The sequence below is a fragment of the Crocodylus siamensis genome, chromosome 10 (assembly GCF_052110815.1).
Source record: "Crocodylus siamensis isolate JL-2025a chromosome 10, ASM5211081v1, whole genome shotgun sequence".
NCBI lineage: Eukaryota > Metazoa > Chordata > Crocodylia > Crocodylidae > Crocodylus > Crocodylus siamensis.
Genome location: NC_143404.1, coordinates 71,173,773 through 71,191,804, shown reverse-complemented (window position 1 = coordinate 71,191,804; position 18,032 = coordinate 71,173,773). Strand labels below are relative to the sequence as shown.

At 53.5% G+C, this 18,032-nt stretch overlaps 1 protein-coding gene across 1 annotated transcript; it reads left to right on the top strand.

Annotated features, from left to right (window-relative positions):
- Positions 1 to 861: 861 nt before the first annotated feature.
- Positions 862 to 17,052, top strand: LIME1 (Lck interacting transmembrane adaptor 1). Its single transcript, XM_090020632.1, has 6 exons — positions 862 to 1,289; positions 9,479 to 9,637; positions 10,464 to 10,515; positions 11,174 to 11,261; positions 11,629 to 12,086; positions 14,999 to 17,052. Exons 2-6 carry the CDS (start codon positions 9,516 to 9,518, stop codon positions 15,419 to 15,421), a joined length of 1,143 nt encoding a protein of 380 aa, XP_089876758.1. The 5' UTR covers positions 862 to 1,289; positions 9,479 to 9,515; the 3' UTR covers positions 15,422 to 17,052.
- Positions 17,053 to 18,032: the final 980 nt, after the last annotated feature.

Sequence of the window (18,032 nt, the reverse complement as noted above, 5' to 3'; positions counted from 1 at the left end):
TTCCAACCCTAATCAGCATCAGTTTCTTCAGTTCTCGTCATCAGCATCATTCTGTATTCAAGTCTTCCCCCTGCACTGACTTAATTCAGAGCTGCTTTGGGATGGCCTCTTGGGGTTAATGTGTGCAGTGACAGTTCTGTGGTCTCATACTTGTGATAAGGATCAGCACACACAACTCAGCATGATGAACTGTCTCCACCCAAGTAGCATAGGATTGGAGAAGCCAGTTGGGTGGAGGAATCTTGCACAGTTTCATCTATTCCCCAGGGTTGGGCCATATATAAGTACTTAAGCGGGGTGCACCAGGAATTGGGAGAACAGTTGTTCACCAGGGCTCCACACAGGATGACAAGGTCTAACGGCCACAAACTTCTGGAAGGCTGATTTAGACTAGACATAAGGAAAAACTTCTTTACAGTCATAGTGTCCGGGGTCTGAAACAGACTCCCCCCAGAGGTGGTGCAAGCACCTACTCTGGACTCACTCAAATGGGGTTTGGATGCTTATCTTGCGGGGGTCATTTGACCTCAGCAAACTTCCTGCCTATAGCAGGGGGTTGGACTCAGTGATCTCGCAAGGTCTCTTCCAGTCTCTAATATCTATGAATCTCTTTCTGCAAGGACAGGAATGTTCATTCCAGCACTTTGGTGAAATTGCAATAGGCATAACTGCCTTCTGACTCCAACTCGAGAGGCCTTGCTGATTTGCTTCATCACTTTCTGTCCACATGTTTCCACCTCCAAGGTGGCTGCATGTTAGAAGTGAATAAAGCAGTTCATATATATGTTGTGATGCTTCACAATGAGCAACGCTACCTTGAAATAAAGGAACCGCTGTCTCTTTTTAGGCAAATTCAGCAAAATGAATCTAGTAACCTCAAGAACTGGTATAAAATGAGGTCAAGTACAACTGAACAGTCAGCAGGGTGTGCTCTCACTAAGCCCATCCTGTAGCCAGGTTTCTGCAAAAACAAAATCAAGAGAAAGCAAAAGCAGCATAACAAGTTAGTGAAACGATCCTTCTGCAGGCCAGGAAACGAGCTGTGGTATCAGACTGCCTGGTATAGGCTCAGAGGTGTCTCACTGTGGACTGGAAAACAGCACTGAACAAAGCAGCAGCAGCAGAGGTGCATGATCAAGCTGTTTGAAAAGCTCCAGAGCATGCAGTTAGGAAGAGCCCCTCGCTGCTGAATAAAGGCAGCAGAGAGTAAGAGCAGCCAAGAGGGTCTGGTTCTTTGACAGAGAAGAGGACATGGATGGATTTCTGCCTAGCTTCTGAATTTGTGGCAAGTAAGTGCTATGGGTTTATTACCAAGTGCATTTGGGTAGCTGGAAAGTATTGCAGCTTTTGTATTTGCACATTAATGTTCCACATGTAGTAAGTGCAGTGTGAATGCGGCTGGTTGAACTAGAAAGGTGAGATTCCTGCTCTGTGGCTTAGCAATTGTACCTCAAAGTGCCAGGCAGGTTACTTACACTTCAGTTAGTCAGCTGGACAGAGGAGCTGGGTCGTGGTCCATAGTTGGGTAAGGAAGTGTACTGGGGACTGATTAATGTCCCTGTGTATGAAATGCTGAGTTAGGAGTCAGTACCTAGTACCTCAGAAAAAAGAAAAAAATGTCCCTTTCCTTCTTGGGGTGAGCCACCTCTTGAAGAAATAAGGGATTGTCAACCACACTGCTGCAACTGAGGCTGTGTTAGAGGGATGAGGACTGATCAGGGAAGTAACAGCATATGTCAGGAGCTCTAATGGCACTGCCGTGGTGCTAGGAAGAAGGCCAAGGTAGGCAAGTGAGTGACTGGAGTGACTACCAGGCATTTTACAGTAAATGCACTCAGCTAGCTAATGGCCTACCTTTCTGCAAGTAAAAAGGACAAGAATTCCTGCTGGTACCAGTGTCTTGTGACCCGGCGTTCTTTCTAGCAGGCCTGGCTGCTACTTAAAAGTGAATTTCTCTGCCGAAGCAAGCATATGCTCTCAGCTAGTGGATGGAGGGTGGGATTCTGATTTTGAGTCTTGAGATTTCAGTCAGTTTCCCCTGATGTGAAGAGGGTGCTGGGCAGTTCTGGGAATGCAGCCTGCAAAGACAAGCCGAGTGCCCTGGCAAACCCCACCCTCCTCGCACAGGGCACCCTACACTAGGAAGAGCACTGCGTCCACCCTCCTTGCCACTCCGAGCCTTTCCTAAATCGAGGGCACTGTTCAACATGTCAGAAACTTCTCCATCCTCTAGACAGTGAAAGCTGCTACCAAGCCTGCCCTGCTTGGCTTGTCTGTTGTTGAGTTGCCAGTGGCGAGCTCCTGCCATACATGCACGTCTGAAATGGGATGTTTTTGCTGCTTAGCCTCCCCTGACAGCATCCTGGGCAGCCTGCAGCTCTCCCTGGATTCGCTGCCATTACAGTGTTTTGTCCAAATCTCAGTAAGTAGAAATAACCCTTTCCTGTCTAGATAAACCCTCTAAAATAGCCAAAAGCTTTTTCCAATTACTGCCTTGCTAAAGATGGCAACCCATACCCTCGTTCCTCTTCCCTTCCAGAAATTGGGAGGTTTCTTGGACTCCTCTCTTTCATCCCTTTATAGAACTTAAAGCTGGAGGGAGGGACCATTGGGTGATCTAGTTTGACCTGTAAAACAATCCATACAATTCCATAATATGGTGAATTTTGTTTCATATGATTATGCAGTTTGGCTGATAGATTTAAGCCCCAGCCTGTGGTCACTGTTCTGAAGTAACAGCAACAAAACCCAGGGGAGACAAATCAGCAAAAACAGACTGTTTTTGTACCTGACACCTGCCATCATATGGGTTCCCTTATTAATTCTCACCAGTCAGGACTGCATGTGTGTCCTAGCAGGCGCATGCATTTGCTGATCAAAGCCATCCTGGCCTGTAAAGCTTTCCCGGCAGGTAGTACTGTCTGCTATTAGTGCTTGCCTTAGAGAACAGCTGTCAGTTTGGGGGTGTCTGAGCCTCCATTGTGCAATGTCCCAGTCAGCCCACTGGTCCTTGTGCAGATGGTTAGCCTGGCTGACTTCAATGAGGCTGCATGAATGCAAAACTATAGCCTGTGCAACTCAGGGTAAGCAGAGTCAGGTACTAGATCAATTCATAGTCCATAGCACCAACCACTGCATCCCAAAGGACACTTCTGACAAGTGTATGTATTGTGCTGGTCTAACCTACTCTGCAGTGTTTGTCCCCATGCTCCACAGGTATGGCCAGCATATTCTTCCTATTTTTATAAATCATACATTCCATAAAAGAGCAGAGGAAAAATTATAATTGTCTGGTTGGGAGGGGGAGTGGGGGTTAAAAAGGTTTTATTGTTACCCTTTGGTGAAATCCTTGTCCTGGGCCCTAGTTGATGGTCCTCAAGGCAGTGCAAATACCTGACTAACAAAAAGGTCTGGGGAACTGGCCCCTTCCTGTTACCCATACAGTCATATTGACTCATTCATGCTTGTACATGGATGCTGGGGCCTGTATCTGTACTGGACGGTCCCTGTTTAGCAAGCTGCTTGTAAAACATGAGAAGAGTTAGAAAGGCAGCTATTCAGCAAAAAAGAATAACAATAATAATGTAATAAATAATCTGTAGAGTGCACCTAGTACCATGTAGTTTATGAAGCCAGAAGGAACCTACTGACATTGCAAGGTTCTGAGAGCTGGTGTCTCTAGCTAGTCACCCTCTCTTCAGCTTTCCCCTTCCCCATCCTTGCATGAACGGCAGCTGCAATGATGAGTGGTGGACTTCAGTTATGCCCTTCCTTCTGCATTGGGGTAGGCCAACCTCTAGAGCATTTTGCAGCGTGCAGACAAGCTGATGAGGAAAGAGGATGGTGGAGAGTACTGGCTGCTTGGTGAGCAGTAGCTCTGCTTTGCTGAGTCCGCTGGGGAAAGGGCTGTTCCATGAAGAGCCCCAGAAAATCTGCCTCTTCCATACAATTACAGACAATGAGGACCAGAAGGGACCGCAGGAGGTCACATCTAGTCCAACCCCTTGCTCCAAGCAGGACCAGCCCCAACTACATCATCCCAGCCAAAACTTTTTCTACCTGAGTCTTAAAAACTTTCAAGGATGGACATTCCACCACTTCTCTGGGTGGTTTGGGGGCCAGGCATCTGAAAGCCTTTGGGGCATGTGTTGTCTTAGTTTTATACCACCTAGCAGACTATCTAGGGCTCTTGGCTTATGTACGTGACTTGCAAGCTTGGATGTGGGAGGAAAGTGAGTCACAGAAAAGTCAGACCAGAGCTGCCTTTATTTTCCACAGCACTAAGCAAAATGATTGCACAAAAGGTAAGCGACTTGCCCAGGGAGACCTATGGAGTGAGAAGCTTGAGGACCTGCTGGGGCATTGGCTGCCCTGTTCCCTGGCCAGGGAGCAGGAGCCTAAGATAGGTTGGATCCCACAAACAGGCCCAGTGTCTGATTTGGCTCCTTCAAAACTCATCAGCCTGCCATGAACATGACTTTTGTCTTTGAAGGTCTCGAAGGCAGAGGGTCGCACTGAGAGGCGGCTTTTTCTTTTTTTTCTTTTTTTGCACAGGAAAACAGGTGAAACCTCAAAGACAGTTGATCGTTTTCCATTCTGGTGCAATAGCACGAATGTGACACGAAGCTGCCACCCCACAAGCTGCCTGCGGCAGAGCAGCCCCAAAAGGCAGTGGCACTGCTCCCAGCCAGGGCACGTGATGGCTGAATCTACTCTCGCTGCTTGGTTGGGACCGAGGAAAGACTTGGCACTTCCCCAGTCCCTTCTGCAGTTGTGTAAGCACCAGGGCTGGCACCCACTGCAGCCGTATGGGGCCTGATCCTCGTGGGAATCGGCTGAGGGCAGTGATGCTACAGCAGCGTGTAGACGGGGAGAATCCAACCCCCAAGCTGGTTCCATCTTCTCTGTGCTATCTCAGGCAGCTGCACCTGGGCCCTAACAGGGCAGGGTTGGCTATGGTGAAAATGGTGCCGATGCCAGCCCTGGTTGACTAGCAGCACTCCACCCACCTTCCTCTGCCTGGTTCCTCTGTTCTTTGGCCTGAGAATGGCTTGATCCAGACTTACTAATCCATGCTGCATGCTGGTACGATGGCTTCACCAGGGCCATTTCCCCTATTCATGGTGCTCATGGGCACCAAGCTAGCGCCCTACTGTCAGGATGCAGCTTGTGCCTTTTAGAAGCTAGGGCCCTGCATGGACTGGGGACAGCAGCAACGTCCTCTCTTGCGTCACGGGGCAGCTTTCCAGCTGCGGCAAGGTTCACTGCTTCGTGCACAGCTCTGCAAGCTTCTCTTGCAGGCTGCCAGCAGCGGAGGAGACCACAGCAAGCATGCCTGGGGGGTGACAGGCAGGACGGAGGGGGGCTGTGGCTTGTTTGTTCATGCAAAGAGTGCATCTGATACAGGGCAGCACAGGAAACCAATGGCGCTGATAGAGGGAACAGAAGCCAAGGTAGAAAGGCAGGAGAGGTGACACTTGTGGGAGAGGCTGGGGGGCTAGTGTGGAGGGCACAACTGCATGACGGGCATTTGCTGGGGCAGCAATGGGGCTTGAACACTGGTCAAGAGTCCTGCGGCTGGACAGCAGTCAGGCAATCGCTGGTTCTACGATAGCTCCTTTCCCAGGTGGTCCAGCGTGTCTTCTTCCTAGGCCTTGGGAGAGCAGCCCAGCATCCTTAGGGCAGATGAGGACTGTGCCTTTATGGGCCAAGCTTCCCCAACAAAGCCTGGACAGGGCCTTACAGCTGCTCAGCTGCTTGGAACTGGGCACACAATAAATAGCAAGTACCTGGAACACCAAGGCCAGATCCAAGTAGGTGTTCCCATCCATTTCAATGCACCTAGGGACCTAAATGCTGACTTGGAGCTGGCTCCATGTCCTGTGAGAGAACCTCCTGCTGTCCTGTGCCCCTGGCCCAGGCTCTGCTGATGCCAGCAGCGCTGCACCCTCTCCCCCCAGCCCTGAATCAAATTTGTTCTAGGCTTTGTTCCCTTCTGCCATCCGCTGTGGGTCTTGGGGTGCTGGCAAGCACTGCCCAGCAAAGCTCAGGAGTTCCCGGCCCTGGTTCTGTGCTTTGGTGCAGTCCCTTACGCTCTGAGATCCCCAGAACCGCTCCCCTGCCATACCCCCCTGGAGCAGCCCTGGCAGAGAGCTGGGGCTGCAGGAGGAGCAAGTGCAAACCCCTCATGGTTTCCTGTGAGCTGAGTCATTGCCTGTTTGCCGCCTGTTCCTGCCTGCCCCACAATCTGAGCCTCTGCTATCGCTGCTGGAGGAGTTGAAAATGAGCTGCAGGGTGGTCTCAAACCCGCCTGTCCGAGCCTGGTGCTTCCACTAGCTTCCATGCACCCAGAGACGTGAGAGCAGGTGTGTTGGGCTGCGGGGCTGGAGGGGGAAGGTTTAGGAGGAGGAACTGGGAGATGTGGATGTGTTCTGCACAGAAGGGGCTTACCGATGAGCTAAAGCCCCTCTGGTCCCAGCAGGATGTGGCTGCTAAGAGGCCATCCACCTGGAGTGCCCCTAGGAGCTTTTTGGGGTGTCTGGTTATAATGCTAAAGAGTCTCTTGCTTGTTCCAAGGGTCCGTGGGAGATGCTGGTGTTGGAGCCAGGTGCCCGTGGCAGTACACAGGGAGACTGCACATGGTACTCAGTTTCTTCCATGCCCTTGCAGAGGCCTGCAGCAGGCCTGTTGCAGGATGGAAGATGTGCCCCAGCCAGATGGCATGGACAGCAGGCCAAAGCCAGTGTCCTGGAGCTGGAAGTGCAAGTGCCAGGACACCCTCGTGCAATAGTTTGGACTTTCCCTCGGGAGTTCTTTGGCGGTATCACGGTTCCTAATTTTGCTTTGATCTGAGAACCAGGCTAGGGGTTATTATTAATGGTGTTTTTCATCCCATCCTCTGCCCTTCATCTATTGCTTTTCTGGTTCTAATAGCATGACTTCAGGATCTGGGGCTTCCAAAGGCACCAGCCACAGCCAAACTTGCCATAAAACAGAGAGATCAGGTTAGATGAATACTTGGATGAGATGGTTTTGAACAGAGCTTCTCCTACCTGGAGCAGGGGTTGAACTAGATGACTTCTGGCGGCCCTGCCCGCCCTCTGTTTCTGTCATTCTCCTGATCACATCCACGACTGACTGGTTATCAACTGCAGTGTCGTGTCACAGATGATTCCCGTGAGATTTTGGCTAGTTTGAGAACCAAACTCTCAAGACCAGCTTGCATGATCACAGCCAGGTTTCAGCTTTGAATCCTCCCACCTCGCTAAAATGAAGAGGGGATGCCATGCTCGCAGCCCAGCTCTCTAAAAGCGGCCTTATTCATATGGCTCTGGTCACCGTTAATAAACTGCCAATATACCAAACTGAAACCATCCCTCCCATCTCCATCTATGAGTCTGCTGGGTCTCAGCCAGTCAGTACCAGCATGCTATTCTACTCTCTTGTTTTCCCCTTCTGCCTTCCCCCTCCCCATCTTTTTCTGCTTTTCTCCCTTCATTCCTTCCAAGCAGATGACATTACCTCAGTAGCAGATGGGTTTCAGACTCCTGCACCCATCTAGCCACTGGCACCTTGCTCGAACCCCATCTGAGAGCCAGGCCCCAGGATCGCAAGAGATTAAACCATAATATCTGCAGTTCTTTCTCTTTGCTCCTGTCGCGTTTGAGCCCAGAGGGGGCACGGGGCTGCATTGCCAGGATTTCCTTGATGTCTGTGTGAGCTTTGTTTATGAATGCATTTGCACTATTAATTAAATAATAAATGAGGCATGATTTGCCATGAATAACATGGCTCCAGGAGCTGGGGCTTCCAAGAGCTAGGCTTGCTGTAGAAATGTGGGCAAGCAGTGCCAGAACCCAGTGGGGCTCTGCCAGGCATGTGAGGTTTCTGCTTTGGCTCCGGGAAGGTTGCAGCAGCCCCTTGGAAGCAAGGGATGCATCTCAGAGAGAGCTCTGCTTTTCAGGAGGGGGAGACGATCTGTCCTCATGGGGCCTGGCCCTAGGGCTAATACAGGCTAGCATCTCGGTGCTGCAAGGGATGTTTTGCAGGCATGCGGGAGAGTATAGCGAGGGGAAGCTGAGTTCAGCCCTGGCCTAGGAGAAAGGAGATCCAGGTCCAGGTACAATGACAGCCCCATTTAAAAGCAGCACTTGGCTCCCAACCGTCCACCCAGCACACTGCTGATTTGGCTTTTGATTGACACCCTCTGCCAGCAACCTCTGCAAATTTCTGGTGGCTTCTTCAGCAACACTTCTGCTGGCACATGCTAGACGAGAGGCAGATCTCTTGTGCGTCTTGTGGCTGGAGACCCTGCATGCTGCTGTCTTCAGCAGACTCCACCTGCCACCAAATCAACCTCCCTGACCCCAGTAGCTGCAGGGAGAGGTGCTGGGGTAGAAGCAGGAGACCAGCATAGCTGCAAGGTGCTGACATCCCATTCACACTGGAAAGAAGCGATCTCGGGTGCATATTCAGCTCTTGTTCCAAGCATTGCAACCAGGTGGTCCCATTAATACCTGCAGAAAGGTGAGCTGTGAGCATGGCTACGTTCCAGCCAAGCGCTTGTTACGATGCTTCTGTACCTTGGGGACTGCAGAGAGCATGTGGTCTGCTCACGGCCACGCTAGGAGTTGAGGCAGAGGGTTACAGCAGATCTCAAAGTACACGAGTCAACAGCAGGATGCTGCTGGGAAATTAAAGGTATTTCTTATTCCAGGTCCTATTAACAGGACTAAGACAAAGGAGGTAATGATTCCTCTCTGCTCAGCTCTGGGGGGGGGGGGGGCCTCCGGATGCAGCGCAGTGCCCAGTTTTGGGCAACGTGCTCTGAGGTGGTAACCACATTGGAAAGAGTCTAGGAGTGATGAGCATGGGCAGAGGCTTGGAAACTGGCACCTGTGAGGAAAGACTGAACGAATTGGGTTTATTTTCCTTACAGAAGACAAGACTGATGGGAGGCACGACAAGCCTTACTATTCCCATTACGGGAAGAGCAGTTGTAGAGAGCCCAGGGCTCTGTTGTTCTCTGTATCCACCAGGGTACAACAAGGAATTGGCTTCCTCTACAGCTCAGGTGATTTGGGGTAGATATTAGGAGAACTTTTCTAACTCTAAAGAGAGAAGTGCTGGGACGAGCGGTGTAGGGAGGATGAGGAACGCTCTTATTTGCAGTGCTTAAGAAAAGGCAGAAAACTGTCCGGGTTGGTCCATGTAGACTTCATCCTGCCTCAGAGCCAGGGGCTGAGCTGGATGGTTTTGATGCCCTGTGTTTCTGTGATTCTGTAGCACCTGCGAGTTGTCAGACCTCAGCATCACACTCAGTGTGCAAGACCGTGCAGCCTCCTTGCACCAGCACCTTCCACCTGGGGCTAGGCTAGCACATACCCCATGCAATCCCAGGTGTCCCCCAAGCCCTTCCCGGGGCTGTGAAAGGACCTGCCATCTGCTTTCTCCCTGGTCATCTCTTTTCTCTTTGCAGAGCTTGGCCTGAAGCAGGATTCGAAGTGGCTCCTGCTATGGCTCCGCTCCCTGGTGAGGGGGTAGCCAGGCTCCATCTCTCTCCCATCAGTGCCCTGCTGGCCGTGGCTCTCCTGGGTGTCCTGGTCCTCCTCTCTGCCCTGTGTGCTGCCTGCCGAAGGTATGGGCTGACTCGTAGCATAGACCCTGACCCACGGGAAAACAAACCATGGGATTCCCACCCCTCTCCACCTTCAGACAGATCTGCTGTGTTTAATTCTGCCCTGCTCGCTCTCGTACTAAGTTGGGCTGGTTGCACCAAGGAGACGCCCTCCAGAGTCTTCTGCAGTGCCCGGTATGTGCTGGGACCAGGCTTTGGGCACTTGGCTGGGGCCGCGTGAGTGCCCATGCAGCTCAGATCTCCTGTCTGCAACCCAGCACAACAGGCCACACGAGGGAGCCCCCATGCCTGGTTCCCAAGGAGCTCTAGGGATGTGATTCTCAACCAGGGTGCCGCGGCGCTGTTGGCCATGCAAACATGGTTCACAAGATAAACCCAGAGGTTTCCCACTGGAATCTGCAGCGTTAAACATGGGCTGACCTGCAGCAGTCTTCCTGACTTCTTTGCAACAGGCCAATTGCTCCACTATTGTTCTGCAGTCAAAAATGGAGTGAAAACTCGGTGCTGACATTTTCTGAGGGGGCCCTTGAGTCTCTCCCAGAGTGCCTCGAGTTTATCGAGGGGTGCCTTGAGCCAAAAATGGTTGAGATGAGAACCACTGCTCTAGGGCATCCAGGCCGTGGCATGCTCCAGGGATGTAAATCATGCCCTCCGCCGTTCCTCCCCAAGGCCCATCACATCAGATCTGTTCCCCAGGCAGGAACGGAGCCCAATGCACTGCCCTAGCTATGAGCAGAGCCGAGTCACGTGCCAGTGTTGCTCTCACCAGCTGCGTATTGTGTGCCCCCCTTGCCCCTCTCCACCTTGACCCCACTTCTCATTGCAGGAAAGGCAAGAAGAAGAAGGTCCTGCCAGACGGGGTAAAGCTGATAAATGAGGTGAGTGTATGTGATGCCTTGATAAGCTATGAGTCACGTGGCAAGCATCAAGGGCCAGTGCAGATGGGTGGCATGAAGGGGGTCCAGGAGGGCATTAGGGATGGGCTGTTTCTCAGCCAGCATCTGTCATAGGAAGCACCTGAACGAGAGGTCTTGGAGCCTTGCCCTGTAAGGGGCTGGCTCAGCCTGGGCTGGGGGAAATGCAGGGGTGTAGGCCACCTGGAAGGCTCCAATAAGGAGCCCTTAAAGACAGAGGGGGAGCAATTTTCATGCCCAGAAAGAGCAGCTTGTTGGAAAAAGCATGCTGGAAGAAGCCAAAGGGAGGACCTCCTTCAGAGCGGTGAACATGAGGGGCCTCAGGGCCGTACTGCCCAGCTGAGAGCCGGGTTATGTTGGCCGTGACATGTTCCAGTGTGCAGGCGGAAATGGAAAGCTAAGAGGAACTGAACTGCGTGAGCAGAGGGGCTGCAGGGTCCTGGCCCAGGCGCCACAGGGCTCCACCAAGGCATCCTTCTGGACTCAGGATCCTGGATCCCGGTTACTGAGCCCCTGATGGGTGTTGCCCCCCTTGTTGCTGTTTGTCTAGCCACATGGAGCAGCTTGGGGAGGGCTGTGCAGGGCAGCGGTTACAACCAGACATGTCCTTCTTCCTTTACAGTCTCTGCTGAGGCAGACACAGCTCCGGTCGCTCAGTAAATCGGACACCAAGCTGCACGAGCTCAACAGGGTGAAGCTGCAGAAAGACAGTGAGTCGCTGGGAGAGCCGAGCCGCCGAGAACAGAGAGATCCCGTTGTTCTGCACCGGGAGCATGCTGGGGCCTGTGCCGGGAGGGCAGTGCTGCCTGCCAGGACCTGCCAGGGCACGGTGGTGCTCCCAATGACCTAGCAAGAAGGGCGTCCCCATGTGCCGCAGCATGCCTGAGGCGTGCCAGCAATCGCCAGTCAACCCAGGCTGGCCGTGGGGGTGACCCACGGTGGCATGAGCCATTGCACTGGCTGCAGGCTGTAAACAGGGAAGCACGTGGTCCCAGTTGAAAGGGGCTGAGCAGGGAGTTATTCTGGGTGCCTTGAAAGGCAAGCCATGCCCTCACACCCTTTCTCTTTTCCTCGCAGGCCACAGGCCTGTCAGCATGGATTTCCTCTACACGTCTGGGGCTTCAGGTGAGGCAGAAAGCTCCATGAACAGCTCAAGCATCAGCATCAGCATCCTGCTGCGCAGAGAGCTGCCCCGAATCCCCCTGTCCCCCTCTTGCACTGAGACCCCGAACGCTGACCAGACCTACTCCAACTTGGTCTTCTCTGCCGCGCGGAGGTCAGCCCCGGAGACGCTGTATGAGCCTGTGGTGGCGAAGCAGGGAGCACCGCAGCTGGTGCCCAACTTGGCATCCTCCACCGAGGCCGCCTCTTTAGGCAGTGAGGGCAGAGCGGTGACAGCTGATTACGCCTGCGTCCGCAAAGTGAAGAAACCCCAGCCAGAGCTGTGCAAGATGACGCCGGGCGAGTCCTCCCAGGAGCCCTCGGACAGCCTCCCAGGCTGGGGAGGAGCTGCCTGTAGCCCCCCGACAGTGAAGGTACGGAAGCATCCAGCACTTCTCCCAGGCTGTCCACGACCAGGGCAGTGGGAGCCGTGACCGCTGGGCGCAGGTTGTAGTTATTGTCTCGAATGGATGCCTGGAGCTGGGCTGGCTGGGATCCAGCCCCTCAGCTTCCCCAAGGCTCAGGCTGAAGGGCTGTGACTGGGGCTGTCCTCAGCTACAGAGGGATAGTGCCAAGCAAGGCCCAGTAAGTCAAATGCTCTGCAAACACAGCACTCCCTGCCCTGGAGAGCCCGCAGGAGCCAGCAAGGGCCCGTGTCCTGCAGCAGGTAGGGGTAGAGGATAGAGCAGGGTCGGATCTATGACTGTTGCTGGTATTGGGTGGGGATAGAGGGGAAACGTGTCTCCCCACAGAGGTGCACATCTGGCTGGAGGAGACATCATGCCCTTGTATCACTTAGCCACATCACCCTGATACCTGCTAGATTGGGAGGGGGTGGTGTTTGGGCCATGCTTTGCCATGTCCCTTCCATTTGACCCGGCAAGTGAAGCATATTCAGAGTGCAGAGATGGTACCCGGGGACATGGGTGGTCAACAATACTGTGCACAGGACAGGCTAAAGCTAGTGGCATGGAGCACCTGAGCTTGTCCCCCAGACTAAGGAAAACCAGACCCCAAGGTCAGCTGGCAAAGAGGCTGGCGGAGAGGCGTAGTCTGCTTTGAGGTTGGCCTCTTGCCCCTAGCTCAGTCAGTCTAAGAAACAGCGAGCAGACCGTGGTCTTCCCCTGAAGAAGGAGGAAGCCAGAAGCTCATGGTGGCTTTCAAGAGCTCTGCCTGGGCTTGAAGCAGAAGGATCCTAGGTAAGTAACACTTAAGACCTTCCAAGGCCCAGGGGCTGAGAACGGCATGTGCTGGCTTAGGAAAGGTATGTGTGGATGTTCATGCAGGTCAAGAAACATGAGCCTTGATTTCAGGCTCCTGCATCAGATGTAGCCTCCCCTCCTTGCCTGCCCTCCAGAGAACAGGCCGGGCTCTCGCTGCCCCTGCTCTCACTCAAAGCCTGGGCGAGGGCTGGTGAGTCTCCTTGCAGGAAGATCCCAGATCTCGCCCACCAAACAAGCACACTCAGGTTGGTGCTGTTCCAGGCCCATTCAGCCCTCTGCTCCTGTGAATGCAAGACACGTCCCTGGCTCTGGTGCCCTGATCTGCCTTCTCCACATGTGCAATGTGGGAAGAAGGGGGTTTGCACTGCTGTTAGGGTGGGATTAGGCAGGATTTGGGGGCTAGATTTTTTCACCGGTGTTTGGGAAGGACATGAAACCATTTATCTTGTCTGGACTGCATTGCACAGACATCTGCTGAGCTGGAGAGTAGCTTATCAGAGGAGTTCAGGAACCAAGCTGCTTGCAGAGGATCTGCTGGCAGCAGAGTCCAAGGGTTCATTGCAATCCCTCCGACAGATCTCGCCAAGACATCCCTGAGGCGTTGCACGGCTCACTCAGGGCTGGACCCACAGCCCAACCCCAAGACTTTCCTCTGAGCTTGGGTCTGGTCCTTAGGGGATTTGACTCATCTGGGGCTGGTGGAGGGAGTGGAAATGGCTTCAACATCATCTTTTTCATTTGAAATCAAAGTGGCAAATTACCACGTGCTAATGTTGCAATGGGGGAAGGATCTCTTTGTTTGCAAAAACACTCCTCAAGGAACAATCTAAATTGGCTGTCGCTTCACTGTCTGAAAGCCAGACAGCGGCAAGGCATGTGCTCAGAGCCTTGTTCAGGTGGTTGTATCTGCTAAAACACATTGCCGAAACCCTGGTTGGAGGCTTCTACTCCAACCCAATCTGAGGGAGAGGACCCCCACTTACTAATGGGGTGCTTTGTTTCATGACAAGGCTGATGAACTGTTCGAAAGGATCCGGGATCCACGGTGAAACCAGTGGGTGTCTAAAAGACCCTGCTTAGCTTGCCTTCAGACATCCTCCATGGTGGTTGTGTGTCTTGTCCCAGGTGTGTTCTTGTCAGCACCAGCAGCATTTTCTTGGACAAAGTCACCACAAGTATATTGCAAAATGAGCCATAAATGCACAATTCCAGTGCTGGCCTGGATCCAGAGGAGTCCTGAGTACTTGCTCCAGTGAAGGCATTTGGGTCCTTGGGTGCAGTGAGCAGCAGCAGCAGCGGTGCATCACGTGCTCGTAGATAAGTAATCCGTCTTTGTGCATGCAGCAGACAAGACGTGTATGGAAGGATTGGTTAATGTTTATCCTGCCGTAAAGGACCCGGTTCCACGCTGGGACATCAGGGCGGTCTTCGTGCAGCTCAAGAACCTCTGCAGCTGTGCTCACAACCGGGTTGTCCTCAGTTCCAGCTCTGGAATAAGGCAGCTTCTCCAACAGCCAGAACAGCAGGCAGACGGCATGGCACGCTCCAAGCCCACCTTGCCTGCCTGCCCTTCTCTGTCTTTCACGGGGGTATGGCTGTGCTTCCAGCTAGCTTTAAGTTCCTTCCTGGGCCGATCTCTGAATAGTCTCCAGTCTTGATCGAAATGATATCATTGTGTAAATCATGAATATGAATCCGTATCAGTCAGGCAGGCTGCTGGTTTCCTTCTCCCAAAGTCCCGCTTCAGGGAGGGGGTTAGCACGCCCTCCTGCAGAAGCACAGAGAGCGCAGGTGAGCGGGAGCAGGTCCTTCTTTATAACCAGGTGTTGCCTGCGGTGACTAGGCCTAGCTCAGCCAGGTGTGAATGTAGCTGCTTGTGTTTCCACACCATGTCCCCGGTCTCTTGCGCACACGCACACACAGGCACACACAGACTGACCTGCTCTGCATAGGGTCCAGAAAGGTGATAAAGCAAGAGCACAAGTCAGAGGTGGGAATGCAGGCAAGAGCCTCGTGCCGCTGTTGTCTGGCACCTGCCATTAACCACGGCTGTTCTCTTGCAGGTGGAGGAAATGTACTCAACGGTGTGCAAGGCTGGCAAGAAGAAAGCCCAGGACTCCGCGTCTGCAGGAAGGGCTGCTGCAGAGGTGGGTCCCGGAGACCGCAGCTGGCCAGCGGCACGCCAGGAAGAGGGCGTCACGGCAGGGTACCCATCCACCCTGGCTTGCCCCTTGCTCATCGAGCCCTGCTACGAGTCTGTCGATGAGAGCCCCTGGGCCAAGCGTGGGAGCGGCCCAGCCCCGGATCCAGACTATGCAGAGGTTGATGCCAAGTGGAAGAAGTCGGAGAGAAAAAGCAGGTCTCCCAGGAGCTGCCCCAGTGAGAACTTCTATGAAAGCGTCAGCGACCTGTGGGAAGGGGAGGCGAGGAGAACAACTACCACAAAGGTCCACAATGGGTTGGAGGTCTTCATCACGGGCTTATAGCCCCTCTCACACAGCTGCCCCCTTCCTGGCAGCCCCGGGGCAGCCCCTCTGCACTGCCATAGAGACCTCCAGCTGCCCTGCAGTTCAGCCATCCAGCAAGGTACCGCAGGGAAGTCCAGCCTTGTTCTGCGAACTGTAATCCCTTTGGTGCTTTAGGGCACGCACCCATCTCTGACTCTCCTGGAGAGAGACTGTCCCATGACTGCTCTCAGCTTCCTCTGAAGCAGCTGGTGCTGGCCCCTTCTGGGGGCAGGAGACTGGTCTGGATGGGAGCGTTCGGGCTGGACGGGGTTTGTGTCCATTTTAGAGGGACACAGACCCCCGGCTCAGGCACCTGCCCTGCCTGTGACTTGAGGCAGGGTCTGGAGAAGAAGAGCGTAGAAACCTAGTCTAGGAAAGGGGCAGCTGAGTTCCTAAGGACGCGTCCTTCTACACTGTACTCCGCCCTTGTAAGCTTATTGTTCTGTACGTTATAGCCCGCAGGCTCACACTGCCATAACTGAGATACCCAGAAGCGGAGCAGTCTGGATTACCTGAGAACGTGCGTTTCACGTGATACAGGCGGTCTGTCTCTTTCCTGTGAGACGGGACGGCCTCCTGTCCAGGCCACCCACCTCTGATTATGGGCTGGCCAGAGAGATCACAATTTGTGGTGCTAATTGCAAGGTGAAGCCAAGGTTTGCCGGGTCTCTGTGTCACGCTGGAGAGTGCAGGGGATAGCCAGCACCAAGACTGTCACGCTAGGGAAGGGGACCTCCCGAGGGAGGTGGGGCCAGCTCACTGCAGGTCCCGGGGCATGGGGGAAGGGATTGCAAAGGGATTCACTTGGCTACAGCCTCCTGCAGCCCTCTGTCCCTCTGGGCGCTCACCCTGCGTTTCCTGAGTGATACAGCCCTGCATGGGGATGCACGGGCCAGAGCTTATTTCTAGCTCGACCATTGGGTGATTAAGGAAACATCACAGTTCAGTGCTTCCTCGTGCAAAACGGGAAGGATGTTCCTGGCCTCCAGTGCCAGGTGCCTTGAGCAAGGCAAGAGACCTCCTGTGTCATCAAGTCAGTCCCTTGCAGGCAACAACGTCTTCTAAGCCTGTTTGCAAGCTCCTGACGGCTGGGGGGGCAGTTGCAAGAGATACAGGAAGCCCTCAGTCCTTGGCAGATTTCCTAGCTGAGAAGCGCCACCATCATATTGTTCAAGCCTGAGAGGTTTTTTTATACAGGAGAAAGTTCCTTGTAAACTTTCCCCTAACATGCTGACCTGTATCCTCTTTTACTTACCCCTTGACTTTGTAACACCGGCAGCTGCCCATGGGGATGCTGCAGGTCCAATAAACACGACAGTGGGATCTGAAATGTGGTGGCCTGTTTGTGTTGCCGCTGCGATGGCCTGGAGCCCTGATGTGGGAAGATTTCCCCCCTGAAACAAGCCCCGAATGCAGAGCGGAGCCGGAGGAACCAGGCCACGTGCTGCGAGGGGGCCTGTGTCGTCTCCCAAAGCCTTGGGGTGGTTGTTTTCTCCGTCTGCGGGGAGGAACGATGACAGGATCTGCCTGTTTCTGCTTCCACCGGTCTGATCATCTCCCGCCTTCCCCTGCGTTCACTGGCTGTCGGAGTCCCTGGGTGAGCTGCGAGCTGCTGTCAGAGCGGCAAACCCCACTCATAATCCTCCCTCCTCCTCCACCGAGCACAATCTCACCAGCCCTGCTGCCCCTGGGGCCTGTCTGTGAACACGGGGCGGCTCAGGATTTTACCTATGAAGTTTTTATATATGAATACAGCTAAAGCTCTGCATTTCTCACCAGGGGCAACCTGCTTTGCCCTTTCATTGAGGACATTTTGCTGTCTCTCTGTCCCACCTCCCAGGTAAGGGGCATTTCTGATCCTTCCTGGAGGGAGACAGTCTGTGAGCTGGGCACACTCCTCCGTGTGTGAAAGAGCAAAGCTGGCAAGCCATTACCTTTCTTCCCACTGCTGGTGAGTCCTGAAGGTGCCACAGCCTGGATGCTCAGGCTTCTCCCCCTGGTTTGCATTGGGCATACGTATTTCCCTATTGCAGGCGCAGCCTGTGTGCCATCGAAGCTGGAGGCTTACACATTTGTACGCAGTTTGGGGTGTGCAGGTTTGCTATTCTCATTTCCAATTGGAGCAGGCACTTCCTGGGGAAGAAGAAACGCACGTGACAGAGCAGCGAGTGCGTTAATGCATCTTGTAAAATACTCTTCTGGGGACTATACAAATGAGGAGAATTTGGGAATGCAGCTGAATGTATCCTCTGGGGCACACTGTCACGGGGATGGATCCACATATTGTCAGCTCATCCTACGCTTCTTTCCATGAAGGGCAATGACCGATTACCCAAGCCTGTGCAACCACCAAAACAGCCGTGACCTTTACGACTTCTACCAACACCTCGGATTGAAACAGAAAAGGCAGCATGGGGTGAAGCAGGCGGAGAGCATGTGGCCCCAAACAATGCAGAATAGCTAACCGCTGCTTTAACACCGGGGCTTGAAAAGCGGTACAGAAACTGAGCGGAAGATGAGCTCGCCCGATGCTGACTCCCACCACCACCCCAGCACGTCCCTCCATTCACCAGCAAAGAAATCACCTGTC

Bases quoted from the DNA above. Each gene is read 5' to 3' on its own strand.
- LIME1 (XM_090020632.1), top strand. From the start codon at position 9,516: ATGGCTCCGCTCCCTGGTGAGGGGGTAGCCAGGCTCCATCTCTCTCCC. The intron at 9,638-10,463 runs GTATGGGCTGAC...TTCTCATTGCAG, and splicing joins CTGTGTGCTGCCTGCCGAAG to GAAAGGCAAGAAGAAGAAGG. The intron at 12,087-14,998 runs GTACGGAAGCAT...GTTCTCTTGCAG, and splicing joins GTAGCCCCCCGACAGTGAAG to GTGGAGGAAATGTACTCAAC.